Below are 19,185 nucleotides of genomic sequence, written 5' to 3' on the forward strand. Positions count from 1 at the left end.
AAAAGTGGATACTGTAGGATACAGACCCAACGTGAGCTGCACAGACAGCCTGTAGCTCAAAAACCTCATTAAAATTGACACATATACCTGGACATGCTGCTAGTCAAAGAGAACACACATCAAAGTAAAAACAGAACAGCTGTTTAGTTGAAAGGTATGTTAGTAACAGCATATGCTGTAATATACCTTTTCCTCTCCGGTAGACATAGGGCGCTAAAATAATCATTTGACATGCTGAAATCTAATGTTTTTAGCTAGCTAGAGGCATTTTCTTAGCGTTTCAGCCCTTGGTTGCATATTATGGCGCCAACTGTTTTCCCCTCCGGTGGGTGGGGTTTTCAGAGTATGACGCGGTGCACTCTGTCTCTGTTCTCTCTGCAGTTAGCCATAATGGCTACTACAGGCAGCTAGTTTCTTTCTTTACTTTCGTTCAGACTGAGAAACACACTTTTGAAGTGATTCATGTTTATTTGGAAAGCTGAAGGAGTCTCAGCAGTTTGTCCCAATGATAGACGTCTTTTTGAATTGCCTGAATCTCAATAACAGAGCTGGAGAGAGCAAAATTAGCATGACACACAGAACCACAGTAACCACATTTATGAGAAATACACCAGGTTGAAATGAACCGGAATTTTCTTCTAAGTGGATTTGGCTCAAGAGATATCCTTGTGAGAGTGGAAACACTCTTACATCCTGCTAAAAACCACAAATTATTTTTCTTTTCTACATGTGTTTATCATCAAAAAAGTGCCAAAAATGTATAACCACTGTATTTCATGAAAGCTTTTCCCCTCTTAAACCTGCTCTACATGGACTGCATAGTGAAAGCAGCACAAAGCAGCAGCTGCAGTCCTCCATCAGTATGTAACTGTATGTGTTCAGTCACAGTGCTGCTGTGCACTCAGATGCAGCTCAGTATATAGTCGATGCAGTAATGTGTGGTGGGTCGAAGTTACACTCATAAAGCACCAGTATATACCCCGATATATGTTGTGTTGTGTGAGTCTTCATATCCATGAATCTCTATATTGATGCTGGCGAGTGCAAAGTTAGCATGACTCATTGAGTCACAATGACCACATTTATGGAAAATTCATCAGGGAAATATACCATAAATTTTCTTTTCACTGGTCAGTCAGTCTCATATTTGTATTCAAATCTGCACACAACTGGCATAAAGTCTGTATACAAGCTTGTTTTGTAAAAACAATCAAACACTAAGTATTTTTCTGTACTTTCAGCAGTAACTATTGAAACAGTGGCTGGATGTTGGATGTGCAGTAGAACACAGTACACAGTGGGAAGACACAATGATAACCTGGCCGTGTAATAGCAACTGAGTTAGTAACAGATCTACTAGATCCAGTTTTCAAATGAAGTCACTGAGTGAAAGTGGGATCATCTTCCAGCCTGTTACATTGTTACATTTCCAGACTTCATATATTGTACCTGACTTGGACATATGTGGATTCAAGTACTGAAGGATGGTATAAAAACCTTCCTGTGCCATTTTACTTTTGTGCCAGAACACGAGAGTCACCCACTAACTAGAGTGAGTGATGTCAGTTACATGATTTCTCTGATTCACATGATGCTACCAGGAACTGAACTCACACCCACACATATTATCTCAAGATCAAAGTGATCCATAATCAACTTATATTATTTATGTGATCACTAATGATATAAAATGTATGTATAAAAACAAAGGCCATGAGTCATCAATTAATCTGTGCTTATACAATACATTTACTAGTTTTGGAATTTATTCAAATGTATTAAAAACTGTCTCAGTATTTCAAATACAGATTTTCATCTTACAATAAGAAATCCTGCTTAAAACCACAAAGACAAAAGCAACACCTTAGAGACGTTTGCTAAATGTGCACATTAACTAACCTCATCTAAGATTAAAGAAGCTATAAAAAATATTTATCTCAAGGTCAACTTCTAAATCTACATGATAATATGAAAATGAAATAAAATAAAATTAAAAAAAAATATATTACTTTAAAACTGGAAATGTAACATGTAATTCTACTGCTTTACACTGGAGTACACACATTCATTCTTGGTGTTGTTCCTCGCTCTTCTTGGTCTGTTGGGCAGGTTCACACTTAAAGCAGCATAATGCAGGTTGTCTGCTTCTTATAGTAAATGTTGAAACAGTGGCTGCATGTTGGATGTGCAGTAGAACACAGTACACAGTGGGAAGACACAGTTATAACCTGGTCGTGTAATAGCGACTGAGTTACTACAAATCTACTAGATCAAGTTTTCAAATGAAGTCACTGAGTGAAAGTGGGATCATCCTCCAGCCTGTTACATTGTTACATTTCCAGACTTCATATATTGTACCTGACTTGGACATATGTGGATTCAAGTACTGAAGGTCAGTATAAAAACCTTCCTGTGCCATTTTACTTTTGTGCCAGAACATGAGAGTCACCCACTAACTAGAGTGAGTGATGTCAGTTACATGATTTCTCTGATTCACATGATGCCACCAGGCACGCTTGTATGATGAAGCTGCAGTTAATGCTACCAGGGACTGAACTCACACCCACACATATTATCTCAAGGTCAAAGTGATCCATAATCAACTTATATTATTTATTTGATCACTAATGATATAAAATGTATGTATAAAAACACTTATACAGTTAAAAACCATTAAATGTAAAACAATCAAGTCCAAGATAAAGGCCATGAGTCATCCATTATTCTGTGCTTATACAATATATTTAGTAGTTTCATCAAAATGGAAATTATTCAATTGCATTAAAAACTGTCTCAGTGTTTTAAATAGTTTTTCTTCTTACAATGAGAAATCCTGCTTAAAACCACAAAGATAAAAGCAACACCTTAGAGACGTTTGCTAAATGTGCAAATTAACTAACCTCATCTAAGATTAAAGAAGCTATAAAAAATATTTATCTCAAGATCAACTTCTAAATCTACATTATAGAACGAAATAAAATAAAATAAAATAAAAAATGTTACTTTAAAACTGGAAATGCAACATTTCTAATTCCACTGCTTTACACTGGAGTACACACATTCATTCTTGGTGTTGTTCCTCGCTCTTCTTGATCTGTTGGGCAGGTTCACACTTAAAGCAGCATAATGCAGGTTGTCTGCTTCTTTGTAACTCTGGTAACAAAATATGTACAAGTTGATAACAATATGGATCCTGACAAACATCAACACAATGTCCAAACAACTCTCCAACAATAATGGTTGTGTTAAAAATGTGTTTAAATATTAATTCAACAGTAAAAATAAGTTTTACCTCGCCATTTGTTGTGGAGGAAGCTGAAAATGTTGCTTGAGACTCTGGTTGTGAAAACAGAAAAAGTAATTTTATTCAAAGTCATGTTCAGTGAATACAAGCTGTCAGATATAAACAGTTACCTGTAGATTGGAGGCTGTTTCTCTTCATCTTGTACACTGAGAAAGCCAGTAAAACACTGAGGATGGTGGTGAACGCCAAAGCTCCACTCAAGAAATACACCAAGACAGGAGAGTCTACCTCATTTGCAGAGACACATAAAGAGATATTACACAGTTCTCAGATTTACCTCCTTTTTGATGTTAAGTTTGATTAGGGAGTAATCATGTATTGATCAGATGAAACCATGTTTGCTAAAAAGTTACTTACGCTCAAAGTCCAGCTTGGTCCCGTTTCCAAACAGTATCTGTCCACATGAGGCGACAGCACAGTAGTAGGTCCCAGCATGAGAAAGATCCATACTCTTCATTGGCAAGTTGTAGACACAGGTGTGTGTTTGTGTGTTGCTGTTCCCCTCACACTGATCATTCCTGCCTCCATGTGTGTAAATGACTCCTGGTTGAGATTCTTCAGAGTTTTTGAACCAGTAAACACTGTGTTCTCCATCATCACAGGTCCCAGTGTGTACTGTACAGTTCAGAGTCACAGAGTCTCCTGGCTGGATGCTCTCAGATGCCGACTGATGGACCGAAGCTTGGATGTTCAAACCTGAACCCTTTACATTGAGAGTAGTGCCCTCCAAAAAATCTAACTTGTTTAAATAGCTACTAACGCAGTAGTAAGTAGCTGAGTCTGAAATGTTTAAATCTGTGATCTTCAAGTAATTTTTACTGTTTTCAGTGTCCAGTGTGAAGCGAGGATTGTTGTTGAATTCATTATAAAAAGTGCCATTACTTTTGTAGTCGTAGAGGATGGAGATGATCTTTGGTTTCTGTCCCAGAGTTTGTTTATACCAGTAAAGCTTTGCTGCAACATCACCTTCATAGGAACATTTCAAAGATATGCTGTCACCAACATTAGCTGATATAAAACTACTGTCTTGACGAACAGAAGAGGAGAATTTCAGAGCAGTTGTCTGAGCTGTAGTAAAATGAGAAATAGAGGAAATTTTTTGTTAACTTAATGTGATAGAATTCAGCATAATCAGTACATTAAAAATATTAGAATCATTTGTATGAGGAGTGAGCATACACTCTTAAAGAAACAAGTTGGAATCACAAAAACACAACTCACCTGTTTTCCCCAAAAACAGACATGTGAGATAGAGAGCAAACACTGGAGATGTCATCGTGTTCAACTTGTCGTGTGAAATGAAAAGAGCTATGATCTTTTCTTCACTCTTCAGAGACAAGACTGCATTTGATTGGCCAACCAGAAGTCATACTGCGTGTCCTATTAAAGAAACATGATCACATGTTCACCTCAACCTATAATATGAAGTTTGTCTCTCGACAACATTCACATGATGACAGAAATATATAAAGAACAGCTCACATCTTGGCATTCAATTTAAAATGACTAAAAATTAAATATCTAGTATAATCATGTAGCAGGTCATAATGGACAGGCTTGAATATTTAACTACCTGTGAAGTACACTAGAGACACAGCATGATGCAGATCAGTTGGTAGATGTAGTTATAACTTAATGAGGAAATAGATTTTTACAGAATATAACTGTTATAAAACCCACATACAAATAACTACATGCTTTCTTTTAAATGACCTAACTGTGAATTGTCCTGAGTAAGCAGGACACTGTTTCTGGACAGAGAAGTTGCTGATTTTCTAATGTGTTTGTTTGATGCTTTGAGTGTAATAATAAATTCCATTCACCTCCATTTTACTGGACTGGCAACAGAAGTCAAATAAAATCAGTTCAATCACCACTAAGCATAAAGTTAGACAGGCTTTTGCATTTGAAATTGCGGGCTTTTCATCTTACAGAGTCGATATAATCAGACAAGTTTGACCTGATAAGGATGCTGCACTTTTAAGTGTTTAAAGGAAAAGTCCGGTTTATTTGAACCTGATGTATTTCCCATAAATGTGGCCATTGTGTCTCTATGTTTCAGGTAATGTTCCTCTCTCTGGCTCTGTTATAGAGATTCTGGTGATTCACAAAAGTCCGTGGCAGCTCACTGGTGAACTGAACCACCCAGCTTATTCATCCAATTTGTGTATATGTATGAGGCTGACTTTCACTGCGGTTAGATTGTAAGGAAACTAAAAAAAACTAAATGCAATTATTGGATTATCTGGTGGACTGTTATGAGGGCAATTGTGAGTCATTTCACTTTGACTGGCCAACTGTATTTATTTGAGCCAGAGTACACAGGTGGTAAATGAGTGCACTTATAAAACGCTTTTCAAGTCTACTGAACACTCAGAGTGCTCTACAATACACATCAACCTACTCATCAGGAGTGATATAGTGCTTTTATATCTAAAGCTCTCCACAATGCTTCTAATGCTAACCCATTCACACACACACACTCACACAATGACGGCAACCATTGGGAGTAATTTGGGGTTCAGTATCTTGCCCAAGGACACTTTGACATGTGGACTGGAGGAGCCAGGCATTGACCCACCAATCGTCTAATTAGTGGATGACTCACTGTACGTCCTGCCGCCACAGAGAGGAAATAAAACAATTGAAACAGGAAATATAAAGAATGGAGGCAGAAAGGCAACAGGACTGTCAGGAAAGACAACGTACAGTAACAGTTACCTCAGAGAAACTGCTGCTGTTCCTGAAGTCACTGTTCTCCTGAAGAGTGAAGAGGAAAACTTTTTCTGCAGAGTGGGACCTATAGCTGTCAGACTCAGAAGATCTAGAAGTGTCCATGGATGAGAGTAATCCCAGCTGTGTAACTACAACAAATGGATTTACAGCATTTATTAACATTTTCAGACAGACATTGAACTATCCACAGCCTCCAACATAAACAAACCAACATGCAAGTGGTCCCGGATGTAGTTCCCTATTAGTACTGGGAAGTTCCAGTGTTTGAGTTGTCTCAGTATACTCGATGATGGACTTCTAAATGTATCAAGTATTCCAAGTCTTCTAGTAGTGGTTGCACTAATGACCTAGTGTGCATTATAGTGACCTCTCAGGCCATTAACCAGGACACATCGTCTCAAAATATTGGGCTGTAAACTAAATACAGCTGATATTTTATTGCATCAGTTTGTTTTATTTATTTATTTATTTACAGTGATAATTGTGCTACATGTGTATGATTATTGCAGTTAATACTGACATGTATAACAAAATAAGAAATGACCTGGAGAAAATAAAGACATTTCAGTCAAAATGCAAAACAATTACTAACAGGCACTAAAGTAGTCAAAGTATCTTATCAACCAAACTGCAGCAGAAAGGATCTCCAAAGTCTGCAAGTAGAAAAGTATCTACAGGCTAACAAGCTAACAGGCTAACAAACTGTGTCTGACTCTACATGAATGGACAGCGCATCAGCATGTACAGGATGTGTCGAAGGCAGCAAGTCTGAATGGTATCAGTTGTATCAGTATCAGCACTTGATTAGAGTCTAGTATACAGGTTTTTAGTACTAGTAATACAGCTACGGTAAGTAGAAGGGGAAAACCTGTCAGTCTGTCACCAGTCGCCTGCACTGCCTCACAACTAAACAGTTTTACACAGTACTCAAATGAGTTTTAGCACTATTTAACATTATAATATTTCCATTTTGATCACTGGCAGTTAGTTTGGTAACATAAGTAGAACAGGTTGGAGAAGGTGAGGGCTTTTGTTAGTGTTTACATGGCTACTAGTACTTCCTGGATACAGTATGTACCAGCAGGTCCGGTACGTGTTGAACCCGGAAAAGAATCGGCACTTAGGATTCATTTGTATATTTTTGACCAGCACTGTAGAGACAGAGCCGATTAAGTCCCGCCCACTCTGGAGGTGAAAACAAGTCATCGCTCTCCATTGACTTTGTGTTGCGTGGAGCTTCCTCCTTGTCACTTCTGTCTGTTAGCAAACAACAGGAAATGCCTAAAAGCTGCTGTGTGGTGGGATGCACTACCAACAGGGTTCAGAACCCAGAACTAAGTTTTTATAAGTAAGAACAGCTGCTTAATTGAAAGGTATGTTAGTAATAGACGTTTAAATCACAGAATAGCTAACCTGCATTCAGCTGAAATATTAACTGTAAAAAGAGCCTGAATAGGAAATGATTGCATGTCTGTGTGTATTGATTATGTTTATAAACTGTAGTTGACATATCAGCAGCCTGTGAAAAGTGTCATGCTTACCTGTTACATAGTGGAGTTTGCTATACAGTTATATACACATGATGTCAGCCCTTGCATTCATGTATTGCATCTTAGCATATACAATGTAACAGGTTTCAGCATTTACTATAAACTACCTTTTACACTCTGGTAGACATAGGGCGCTAAAATAATCATTTGACATGCTGAAATCTAATGTTGTTGACTAGCTAGAGGCATTTTGTTAGCATTTCAGCCCTTGGTTGCATATTATGGCGCCGACTGTTTTCCCCACCGGTGGGCGGGGTTTTCAGAGTATGACGCGGTGCACTCTGTCTCTGCTCTCTATGCAGTTAGCCATTATGGCTACCACAGGCAGCTAGTTTCTTTCTTTACTTTCGTTCAGACTGTGAAACACACTTTTGAAGTGATTCATGTTTATTTGGAAAGCTGAAGGAGTCTCAGCAATTTATCCCAATGACAGACGTCCTTGTGAATTCCCTGAATCTCTATAACAGAGCTGGACAGAGCAAAATTAGCATGACACACAGAACCACAGTAACCACATTTATGGGAAATACACAAGGTTGAAATGAACCGGAATTTTCTTCTAAGTGGATTTGGCTCAAGAGATATCCTTGTGAGAGTGGAAACACTCTTACATCCTGCTAAAAACCACAAATTATTTTTCTTTTCTACATGTGTTTATCATCAAAAAAGTGCCAAAAATGTATAACCACTGTATTTCATGAAAGCTTTTCCCCTCTTAAACCTGCTCTACATGGACTGCATAGTGAAAGCAGCACAAAGCAGCAGCTGCAGTCCTCCATCAGTATGTAACTGTATGTGTTCAGTCACAGTGCTGCTGTGCACTCAGATGCAGCTCAGTATACAGTCGATGCAGTAATGTGTGGTGGGTCGAAGTTACACTCATAAAGCACCAGTATATACCCCGATATATGTTGTGTTGTGTGAGTCTTCTTATCCATGAATCTCTATATTGATGCTGGCGAGTGCAAAGTCAGCATGACTCATTGAGTCACAATGACCACATTTATGGAAAATTCATCAGGGAAATATACCATAAATTTTCTTTTCACTGGTCAGTTAGTCTCATATTTGTATTCAAATCTGCACACAACTGGCATAAAGTCTGTATACAAGCTTGTTTTGTAAAAACAATCAAACACTAAGTATTTTTCTGTACTTTCAGCAGTAACTATTGAAACAGTGGCTGCATGTTGGATGTGCAGTAGAACACAGTACACAGTGGGAAGACACAATAATAACCTGGTCGTGTAATAGCAACTGAGTTAGTAACAGATCTACTAGATCCAGTTTTCAAATGAAGTCACTGAGTAAAAGTGGGATCATCCTCCAGCCTGTTACATTGTTACATTTCCAGACTTCATATATTGTACCTGACTTGGACATATGTGGATTCAAGTACTGAAGGTCAGTATAAAAACCTTCCTGTGCCATTTTACTTTTGTGCCGGAACACGAGAGTCACCCACTAACTAGAGTGAGTGATGTCAGTTACATGATTTCTCTGATTCACATGATGCCACCAGCCACGCTTGTATGATGAAGCTGCAGTTAATGCTACCAGGGACTGAACTCACACCCACACATATTATCTCAAGGTCAAAGTGATCCATAATCAACTTATATTATTTATGTGATCACTAATGATATAAAATGTATGTACAAAAACAAAGGCCATGAGTCATCAATTAATCTCAGTTTATACAATACATTTACTAGTTTCATCAAAATGGAATTTATTCAAATGTATTAAAAACTGTCTCAGTATTTCAAATACAGATTATCATCTTACCATATGAAATCCTGCTTAAAACCACAAAGATAAAAGCAACAAAGAGACGTTTGCTAAATGTGCACATTAACTAACCTCATCTAAGATTAAAGAAGCTATAAAAAATATTTATCTCAAGATCAACTTCTAAATCTACATGATAATATGAAAATAAAATAAAATAAAATAAAAATAAAAAATATTACTTTAAAACTGGAAATGTAACATGTAATTCTACTGCTTTACACTGGAGTACACACATTCATTCTTGGTGTTGTTCCTCGCTCTTCTTGGTCTGTTGGGCAGGTTCACACTTAAAGCAGCATAATGCAGGTTGTCTGCTTCTTTGTAACTCTGGTAACAAAATATGTACAAGTTGATAACAATATGGCTCCTGACAAACATCAACACAATGTCCAAAAAACTCTCCAACAATAATGGTTGTGTTAAAAATGTGTTTAAATATTAATTCAACAGTTAAATAAGTTTTACCTCGCCATTTGTTGTGGAGGAAGCTGAAAATGTTGCTTGAGACTCTGGTTGTGAAAACAGAAAAAGTAATTTTATTCAAAGTCATGTTCAGTGAATACAAGCTGTCAGATATAAACAGTTACCTGTAGATTGGAAGCTGTTTCTCTTCATCTTGTACACTGAGAAAGCCAGTAAAACACTGAGGATGGTGGTGAACGCCAAAGCTCCACTCAAGAAATACACCAAGACAGCAGAGTCTACCTCATTAGCAGAGAGACATAAAGAGATATTACACAGCTCTCAGATTTATCTCTATTTTGATGTTAAGTTTGATTAGGGAGTAATCATGTATTGATCAGATGAAACAATGTCTGCTAGAAAGTTACTTACAGCCAACGTCCAGCTTGGTCCCATTTCCAAACAGTATCTGTCCACATGAGGCGACAGCACAGTAGTAGGTCCCAGTATGAGAAAGATCCAGACTCTTCATTGGCAAGTTGTGGACACAGGTGTGTGTTTGTGTGTTGTTGTTCCTCTCACACTGATCATTCCTGCCTCCATGTGTGTAAATGACTCCTGGATGAGATTCTTGAGAGTTTTTGAACCAGTAAACACTGTGTTCTCCATCATCACAGGTCCCAGTGTGTACTGTACAGTTCAGAGTCACAGAGCCTCCTGGCTGGATGCTCTCAGATGCCGACTGATGGACCGAAGCTTGGATGTTCAAACCTGAACCCTTTACATTGACAACAGTTCCTTCTGCAAATTCAAATTTGTATGATAGTCTACTCACACAGTAGTAAGTGGCTGAGTCTGAAAGACGTAACTCTGAGATCGTCAAGTGATTTTTACCGTTTTCAGTATCCAGTGTGAAGCGAGGATTGTTCTTGAATTCATCATAAAAAGTGCCATTTATGTCTTGCACGTAGAAGGTAGAGATGAGCCTTGGTTTCTGTCCCAGAGTTTGCTTGTACCAGTACAGCCATGTTGAAACATCAACCTCATAGAAACATTGTAAAGACAGCTTTTCCCCAACATTAACTGATAGAAAACCACTCTCTTGGTGCACAGATGAGGACAATTTCAGATTGGTCACCTGAGCTGTAGTAAGATGAGAGAGAGATTTTGGCTATAGAAATCAGCACATTGAAAAATTAAACATTTGCATGAAGAGTGAGCTCACACTGAAAGATAAAAACTGGGCACACAAAAACACTACTCACCCATTTTCCCCAAGAACAGACATGTCAGATAGAAAACAAAGTTTGGAGATGTCATCGTGTTCAAACGTCTGTGCTGAATGACAGTATATCGATAGTTACTCCACTCCTTACAGACAGGACTACGTTTGATTGGCTAACTTGAAGTGACACTGTGTGCCCTAATAAGGAAACTTGATCACATGTTTGCTTTTAGAGACGGTTCACATGGTGAGAGGTACATGAAGAACACAAAGGCTCTCCATCTTGGCATCTTATTTAATATTAGGGAAACATAAACTAATTATGCAGTATAAACACCAGTGAGGACATACTGTGGAGACCAGTTGTGGTTGAGATTTGGCAATGGACTGACTGTCACGTTCAGCAGATAACATGCAGGCATGATAATATTTACCCCCATGATAATATAATACCCCTGAAATAGACGACAAATACAGCATGGCAAAGATCATTTGTCAGATGTACACAATCTTAACATCATTTCTATCTAAGCTGGAGGAGATAAACCCCTTTTTCTCAGCTGTAGTCCAAAATAACTTTTTGATGCTTTGAGCACTACAAATAAGAACTCTGTTGCACTGGGGGTGGAGGCAGAAGACGAATAAAGCCCAAACTATCTGCATAGCTAGATACCACTAGTGGTAGCATCAGTGGAAAAATATGGTTTTGTAGATCTTTTTTTTAAAAATCTTTTTTATAGAGCTTAGAGTTAGATCCAAGCAGCAACATCTGAGGCTGAAAATTGAAGCCAATGCAGAAGTGTCAAAATCTGCAGTTCCTTGAATGGCCACTTGAGGCTGGCTCCAAAAGCGAGTCAATCCCCATAGACCCCCATGTTAAAATGCCCAACTTCACAGCAGAAATAAACATGTTTACAGCCTGTTACAAAACACAGTTTTGCTTATAACTAATTTCCTTGTTCATGACAACTGTACAGGGGGTACATTTTTGTATAGCTCACCCATTTAAATTTTTATTAATGCTTAAAGTTAGGCATAATTAAGGGCAGGGCTGCATTGAGTGACAGGTGGGTACCGTCACAGGCAAGTCACTTCCACGGCGACATCGTTGGTTAGGTAACGTAACCATAGCGTAACCCCAGATTCACAGAGTATAGATGTAGCTGTAATTGTCGCTATTTCAGTGTGTTTTCAGTTGATGAAAGTTAATTGTAACATTTTGGTCACCTACAAAAGTCTTGTTCAGCATTTGGTTGTGCTAAAAGACCCTCTAAGGAGTTTTTTCCAGTAAGTACATTGTGTTTTAATGGTTTAAGACTGTGTTCACTAGTGAAAAATACCATTAGCATTTGCATTACCACAGTTAATCATAGATTGTAAATGCAATTTGCTAACCAAGCTAGCAGCTAGCATTAGGATCAGCTCAATCCTCTCATGTAAATATCGTCATTTCTGGCTCCAAAAATCCAAGATGGCGACAGTCAAAATGCAAACTCAAGGCTTAGAATGGGAGTCCACAAACCAGTCGGTGATGTCACAGTGGCTATGTCCATTATTTTTACAGTCTATGGTATTCTGACTAGTGCTCTTAAAGAGGTAACATTACTGCACATTAGAACGTGTTTTTTGAGCCGTAAACTAAATTATATGACTGTACTGGTCAGCTGATATAAAACTACTGTCTTGACGAACAGAAGAGGAGAATTTCAGAGCAGTTGTCTGAGCTGTAGTGAAATGAGAAATAAAGCAAATTGTTTGTTAACTTAATGTGACAGAATTCAGCATAATCAGTACATTAAGAATATTAGAATTATTTGTATGAGGAGTGAGCATACACTCTTAAAGAAACAAGTTGGAATCACAAAAACAGTGGATACAGGGTTGTAAGAGACAGACCTGACCTGAGCTGCACAGACAGCCTGCTGCTCAAAAACCTCCATAAAAATGACACATATACCTGGACATGCTGCTAGTCACAGAGAACAGACATGAAAGTAAAAACAGAACAGCTGTTTAATTGAAAGGTACGTTAGTAATAGACGTTTAAATCACAGAATAGCTAACCTGCATTCAGCTGAAATATTAACTGTAAAAAGAGCCTGATTGCATGTCTGTGTGTATTGATTATGTTTATAAACTGTAGTCAACATATCAGCAGCCTGTGAAAAGTGTCATGCTTACCTGTTACATAGTGGAGTTTGCTATACAGTTGTCCTATCTCTACTGTAGTCATGATGTCAGCCCTTGCATTCATGTATTGCATCTTAGCATATACAATGTAACAGGTTTCAGCATTTACTATAAACTACCTTTTACACTCTGGTAGACATGGGGCACTAAAATAATCATTTGACATGCTGAAATCTAATTTTGTTCTCTAGCTAGAGGCATTTTGTTAGCATTTCAGCCCTTGGTTGCATATTATGGCGCTGACTGTTTTCCCCACCGGTGGGCGGGGTTTTCAGAGTATGATGCGGTGCACTCTGTCTCTGTTCTCTATGCAGTTAGCCATTATGGCTACTACAGACAGCTAGTTTCTTTCTTTACTTTCGTTCAGACTGAGAAACACACTTTTGAAGTGATTCATGTTTATTTGGAAAGCTGAAGGAGTCTCAGCAGTTTGTCCCAATGACAGACGTCTTTGTGAATTCCCTGAATCTCTATAACAGAGCTGGACAGAGCAAAATTAGCATGAAACACAGAACCACAATAACCACATTTATGGGAAATACATCAGGTTGAAATGAACTGGAATTTTCCTTTAAGTGGATTTGGCTCAAGAGATATCCTTGTGAGAGTGGAAACACTCTTACATCCTGCTAAAAACCACAAATTATTTTTCTTTTCAACATGTGTTTATCATCAAAAAAGTGCCAAAATGTATAACCACTGTATTTCATGAAAGCTTTTCCCCTCTTAAACCTGCTCTACATGGGCTGCATAGTGAAAGCAGCACAAAGAAGCTGCTGCAGTCCTCCATCAGTGTGTAACTGCATGTGTTCAGTCACAGTGCTGCTGTGCACTCAGATGCAGCTCAGTATACAGTCGATGCAGTAATGTGTGGTGGGTCGAAGTTACACTCATAAAGCACCAGTATATACTCCGATATATGTTGTGTTGTGTGAGTCTTCATATCCATGAATCTCTATATTGATGCTGGCGAGTGCAAAGTTAGCATGACTCATTGAGTCACAATGACCACATATATGGAAAATTCATCAGGGAAATATACCGTAAATTTCCTTTAAGTAACCAATCACCTCATAGATCAGTCAGTCTCATATTTTTATCCAAATCTGCACACTGGAACAAAGTCTGTATACAAGCTTGTTTTGTAAAAACAATCAAACACTAAGTATTTCTCTGTATTTTCAGCAGTAAATGTTGAAACAGTGGCTGCATGTTGGATGTGCAGTAGAACACAGTACACAGTGGGAAGACACAATTATAACCTGGTTGTGTAATAGTGAGTGAATTAATAACAGATCTACTAGATCCTGTTTTCAAATGAAGTCACTGAGTGAAAGTGGGATCTTCCTCCAGCCTGTTACATTGTTACATATCCAGACTTCATATATTGTACCTGACTTGGACATATGTGGATTCAAGTACTGAAGGTCAGTATAAAAACCGTCCTGTGCCATTTTACTTTTGTGCCAGAACATGAGAGTCACCCACTAACTAGAGTGAGTGATGTCAGTTACATGATTTCTCTGATTCACATGATGCCACCAGGCACACTTGTATGATGAAGCTGCAGTTAATGCTACCAGGGACTGAACTCACACCCACACACATTATCTCAAGGTCAAAGTGATCCATAATCAACTTATATTATTTATGTGATCACTAATGATATAAAATGTATGTATAAAAACAAAGGCCATGAGTCATCAATTAATCTGTGCTTATACAATACATTTACTAGTTTCATCAAAATGGAATTTATTCAAATGTATTAAAAATTATCTGTACAATTTTTCTTCTTACAATAAGAAATCTACATTTTTGTATAAAAACAAAAAAAATGAAAAACTTTAAAACTGGAAATGTAACATGTAATTCTACTGCTTTACACTGGAGTACACACATTCATTCTTGGTGTTGTTCCTCGCTCTTCTTGATCTGTTGGGCAGGTTCACACTTAAAGCAGCATAATGCAGGTTGTCTGTGTGTTGGTAACTCTGGTAACAAAACATGTACAAGTTGATAACAATATGGATCCTGACAAACATCAACACAATGTCCAAAAAACTCTCCAACAATAATGGTTGTGTTAAAAATGTGTTTAAATATTAATTCAACAGTTAAATAAGTTTTACCTCGCCATTTGTTGTGGAGGAAGCTGAAAATGTTGCTTGAGACTCTGGTTGTGAAAACAGAAAAAGTAACTTTATTCAAAGTCATGTTCAGTGAATACAAGCTGTCAGATATAAACAGTTACCTGCAGATTGTAAGCTGATTCTCTTCATCTTGTACACTGAGAAAGCCAGTAAAACACTGAGGATGGTGGTGAACACCAAAGCTCCACTCAAGAAATACACCAAGACAGCAGAGTCTACCTCATTTGCAGAGAGACATAAAGAGATATTACACAGCTCTCAGATTTATCTCTATTTTGATGTTAAGTTTGATTAGGGAGTAATCATGTATTGATCAGATGAAACGATGTCTGCTAGAAAGTTACTTACAGCCAACGTCCAGCTTGGTCCCGTTTCCAAACAGTATCTGTCCACATGAGGCGACAGCACAGTAGTAGGTCCCAGCATGAGAAAGATCCAGACTCTTCATTGGCAAGTTGTGGACACAGGTGTATGTTTGTGTGTTGTTGTTCCTCTCACACTGATCATTGCTGCCTCCATGTGTGTAAATGATTCCTGGTTGAGATTCTTCAGAGTTTTTAAACCAGTAAACACTGTGATTTCCATCATCACAGATCCCAGTGTGTACTGTACAGTTCAGAGTCACAGAGCCTCCTGGCTGGATGCTCCCAGATGCCGACTGATGGACCAAAGCTTGGATGTTACCTGAACCCTTTACACTGACAATAATGTTCTCTGAAAATTCTAACGTGTATAAATAGCTACTAACACAGTAGTAAGTAGCTGAGTCTGAAATGTGCAAATCTGTGATCTTCAAATCATTTTTACTGTTTTCAGTATCCAGTGTGAAGCGAGGATTGTTGCTGAATTCATTATAAAAAGTGCCATTACTTTTGTAGTCGTAGAGGATGGAGATGATCTTTGGTTTCTGTCCCAGAGTTTGTTTATACCAGTAAAGCTTTGCTGCAACATCACCTTCATAGGAACATCTCAGAGATACGCTGTCACCAACATTAGCTGATATAAAACTACTGTCTTGACGAACAGAAGAGGAGAATTTCAGAGCAGTTGTCTGAGCTGTAGTAAAATGAGAAATAGAGCAAATTTTTTGTTAACTTAATGTGATAGAATTGAGCGTAATCAGTACATTAAAAATATTAGAATCATTTGTATGAGGAGTGAGCATACACTCTTAAAGAAACAAGTTGGAATCACAAAAACACAACTCACCTGTTTTCCCCAAAAACAGACATGTGAGATAGAGAGCAAACACTGGAGATGTCATCGTGTTCAACTTGTCGTGTGAAATGAAAAGAGCTATGATCTTTTCTTCACTCTTCAGAGACAAGACTGCATTTGATTGGCCAACCAGAAGTCATACTGCGTGTCCTATTAAGGAAACATGATCACATGTTCACTTCAACCTATAATGTGAAGTTTGTCTCTCGACAACATTCACATGATGACAGAAATATATATAAAAAAAACAGCTCACATCTTGGCATTCAATTTAAAATGACTAAAAATTAAATATCTAGTATAATCATGTAGCAGGTCATAGTGGGCAGGCTTGAATATTTAACTACCTGTGAAGTGCACTAGAGACACAGCATGATGCAGATCAGTTGGTAGATGTAGTTGTAACTTAATGAGGAAATAGATTTTTAAAGAATATAACTGTTATAAAACCCAGATACAAATAGCTGCATGCTTTCTTTTAAATGATCTAACTGTGAATTGTCCTGAGTAAGCAAGACACTGTTTCTGAACAGAGAAGTTGCTGATTTTCTAATGTGTTTGTTTGATGCTTTGAGTGTAATAATAAATTCCATTCACCTCCATTTTACTGGACTGGTAACAGAAATCAAATAAAATCAGTTCAATCACCACTAAGCATAAAGTTAGACAGGCTTTTGCATTTGGAATCTAATTAGTGGATGACTCACTCTACGTCCTGCCACCACAGAGAGGAGATAAACAACTGAAAGAGGAAATATGAAGAATGGAGGCAGAAAGGCAACAGGACTGTCAGGAAAGACAACGTACAGTAACGGTTACATCAGAGAGACTGCTGCTGTTCCTGAAGTCACTGTTCTCCTGAAGAGTGAAGAGGAAAACTTTTTCTGCAGAGTGGGACCTGTAGCTGTCAGACTCAGAAGATCTAGAAATGTCCATGGATGAGAGTAATCCCAGCTGTGTAACTACTACAAATGGATTTACAGCATTTATTAACATTGTCAAACAGACACTGAACTATCCACAGCCTCAGATGTAAACAAACCAACATGCAAGTGGTTCTGGATGTAGTTCCCTATTAGTACTGGGAAGTTCCAATATTTGAGTTGTCTTAGTATACTTGATGACAGACTTCTAAATGTATCAAGTATTTCAAGTTTTCTAGTTGTTTGTTAGGGTGGCTTGGGCTCAGGAGGTAGAGCTGGTTGGGACCTTGCATGGTAGCCCCTCTACCCTTTCAGCGTATGAATGTGTGCGTGAATGGGTGAATGTGACACATAATGTAAAAGTGCTTTGAGTGGTCGGAAGATGCTTTACAAGTACAGTCCATTTACCATTGCATTGGGTGTACTAGTGACCTAGTATGTATTATAGTGGCCTGAGAGGTCAATATAACCAGGTCACTCTAACCAGATGTGTGTGTATCAAGTGGTAGTAAATATATTTATGCTTCATTATCCTTTCAAAATGTTGGGCTGTAAATATAGCTGATATTTTATTGCATCTGTTTGTTTTTTTATTTATTTACAGTGATAATTGTGTTACATGTGTATGATTTTTGTAGTAAATAAAGAAAGGTATAAACTCATATGCGAAAATAAGAAATGACTTGGAGAAAATAAAGACATTTCAATCAAAATGCAAAACAATTATTAACAGGCACTAAAGTAGTCAAAGTATCTTATCAACCAAACTGCAGTAGAAAGGATCTCCAAAGTCTGCAAGTAGCAAAGTATCTACAGGCTAACAAGCTAACAGGCTAACAAACTGTGTCTGACTCTACATGAACAGACAGCGCATCAGCATGTACAGGATGTGTTGAAGGCAGCAAGTCTGAATGGTATCAGTTATATCAGTATCAGCAGTTGAGTAGAGTCTAGTATACAGGTTTTTAGTACTAGTAATACAGCTACAGTAAGTAGGAGGGGAAAACCTGTCAGTCTGTCACCAGTCACCTGCACTGCCTAACAAATAAACAGTTTTACACAGTACTCAAATGAGTTTTAGCATTATTTAACATCGCAATGTTTCCACTTTGCTGGCAATTAGTTTGGTAACATAAGCAGAATAGACTGGAGAAGGTGAGGGCTTTTGTTAGTGTTGACATGACTACTAGTACTTCCTTGATACAGTACGTACCAGCAGGTCCGGTACGTATTGAACCCGCAAAAGAATCGGCCCTTAGGATTCATTTGTATATTTTTGACCTGCACTGTAGAGACAGAGCCGATTAAGTCCCGCCCACTCTGGAGGGGAAAACAATGCATTGCCCTCCATTGACTTTGTGTTGCGTGGAGCTTCCTCCTTGTCACTTCTGCTTGCAAACAACAGGAAATGCATAAAAGCTGCTGTGTGATTGGATGCACTACCAACAGGATAAAGAACCCAGAACTAAGTTTTTATAAGTTGCTGAACCAAAAAACTGAACCTTTAAGAAGACAGAAGTGGATACAGGGTTGTAAGAGACAGACCTGACCTGAGCTGCACAGACAGCCTGCTGCTCAAAAACCTCCGTAAAAATGACACATATACCTGGACATGCTGCTAGTCACAGAGAACAGACATGAAAGTAAAAACAGAACAGCTGCTTAATTGAAAGGTATGTTAGTAATAGAC

General features: G+C 38.1%; 3 protein-coding genes across 3 annotated transcripts; all 3 read right to left on the reverse strand.

Annotated features, from left to right (window-relative positions):
• Nucleotides 1-3,027: 3,027 nt before the first annotated feature.
• On the reverse strand, nt 3,028-6,189 carry LOC121889889 (immunoglobulin kappa light chain-like). Its single transcript, XM_042402114.1, has 6 exons — nt 6,026-6,189; nt 4,526-4,684; nt 3,667-4,372; nt 3,415-3,542; nt 3,293-3,336; nt 3,028-3,153 (listed from the first exon to the last, which is right to left on the reverse strand). Exons 2-6 carry the CDS (start codon nt 4,578-4,580, stop codon nt 3,028-3,030), a joined length of 1,059 nt encoding a protein of 352 aa, XP_042258048.1. The 5' UTR covers nt 4,581-4,684; nt 6,026-6,189.
• Nucleotides 6,190-9,420: 3,231 nt separating this feature from the next.
• LOC121889421 (immunoglobulin kappa light chain-like) lies at nt 9,421-13,042 on the reverse strand. Its single transcript, XM_042401368.1, has 6 exons — nt 12,913-13,042; nt 11,052-11,124; nt 10,219-10,929; nt 9,972-10,085; nt 9,850-9,893; nt 9,421-9,711 (listed from the first exon to the last, which is right to left on the reverse strand). The coding sequence occupies exons 1-6, from the start codon at nt 12,949-12,951 to the stop codon at nt 9,592-9,594; spliced, it is 1,101 nt and encodes a 366-aa protein (XP_042257302.1). The 5' UTR covers nt 12,952-13,042; the 3' UTR covers nt 9,421-9,591.
• A 2,028-nt stretch (nt 13,043-15,070) lies between these two features.
• LOC121889890 (immunoglobulin kappa light chain-like) lies at nt 15,071-17,137 on the reverse strand. Its single transcript, XM_042402115.1, has 5 exons — nt 16,564-17,137; nt 15,703-16,410; nt 15,456-15,569; nt 15,334-15,377; nt 15,071-15,195 (listed from the first exon to the last, which is right to left on the reverse strand). The coding sequence occupies exons 1-5, from the start codon at nt 16,616-16,618 to the stop codon at nt 15,076-15,078; spliced, it is 1,041 nt and encodes a 346-aa protein (XP_042258049.1). The 5' UTR covers nt 16,619-17,137; the 3' UTR covers nt 15,071-15,075.
• Between the last annotated feature and the right edge of the window lie 2,048 nt (nt 17,138-19,185).

Source organism: Thunnus maccoyii, chromosome 22 (genome assembly GCF_910596095.1).
Source record: "Thunnus maccoyii chromosome 22, fThuMac1.1, whole genome shotgun sequence".
NCBI lineage: Eukaryota > Metazoa > Chordata > Actinopteri > Scombriformes > Scombridae > Thunnus > Thunnus maccoyii.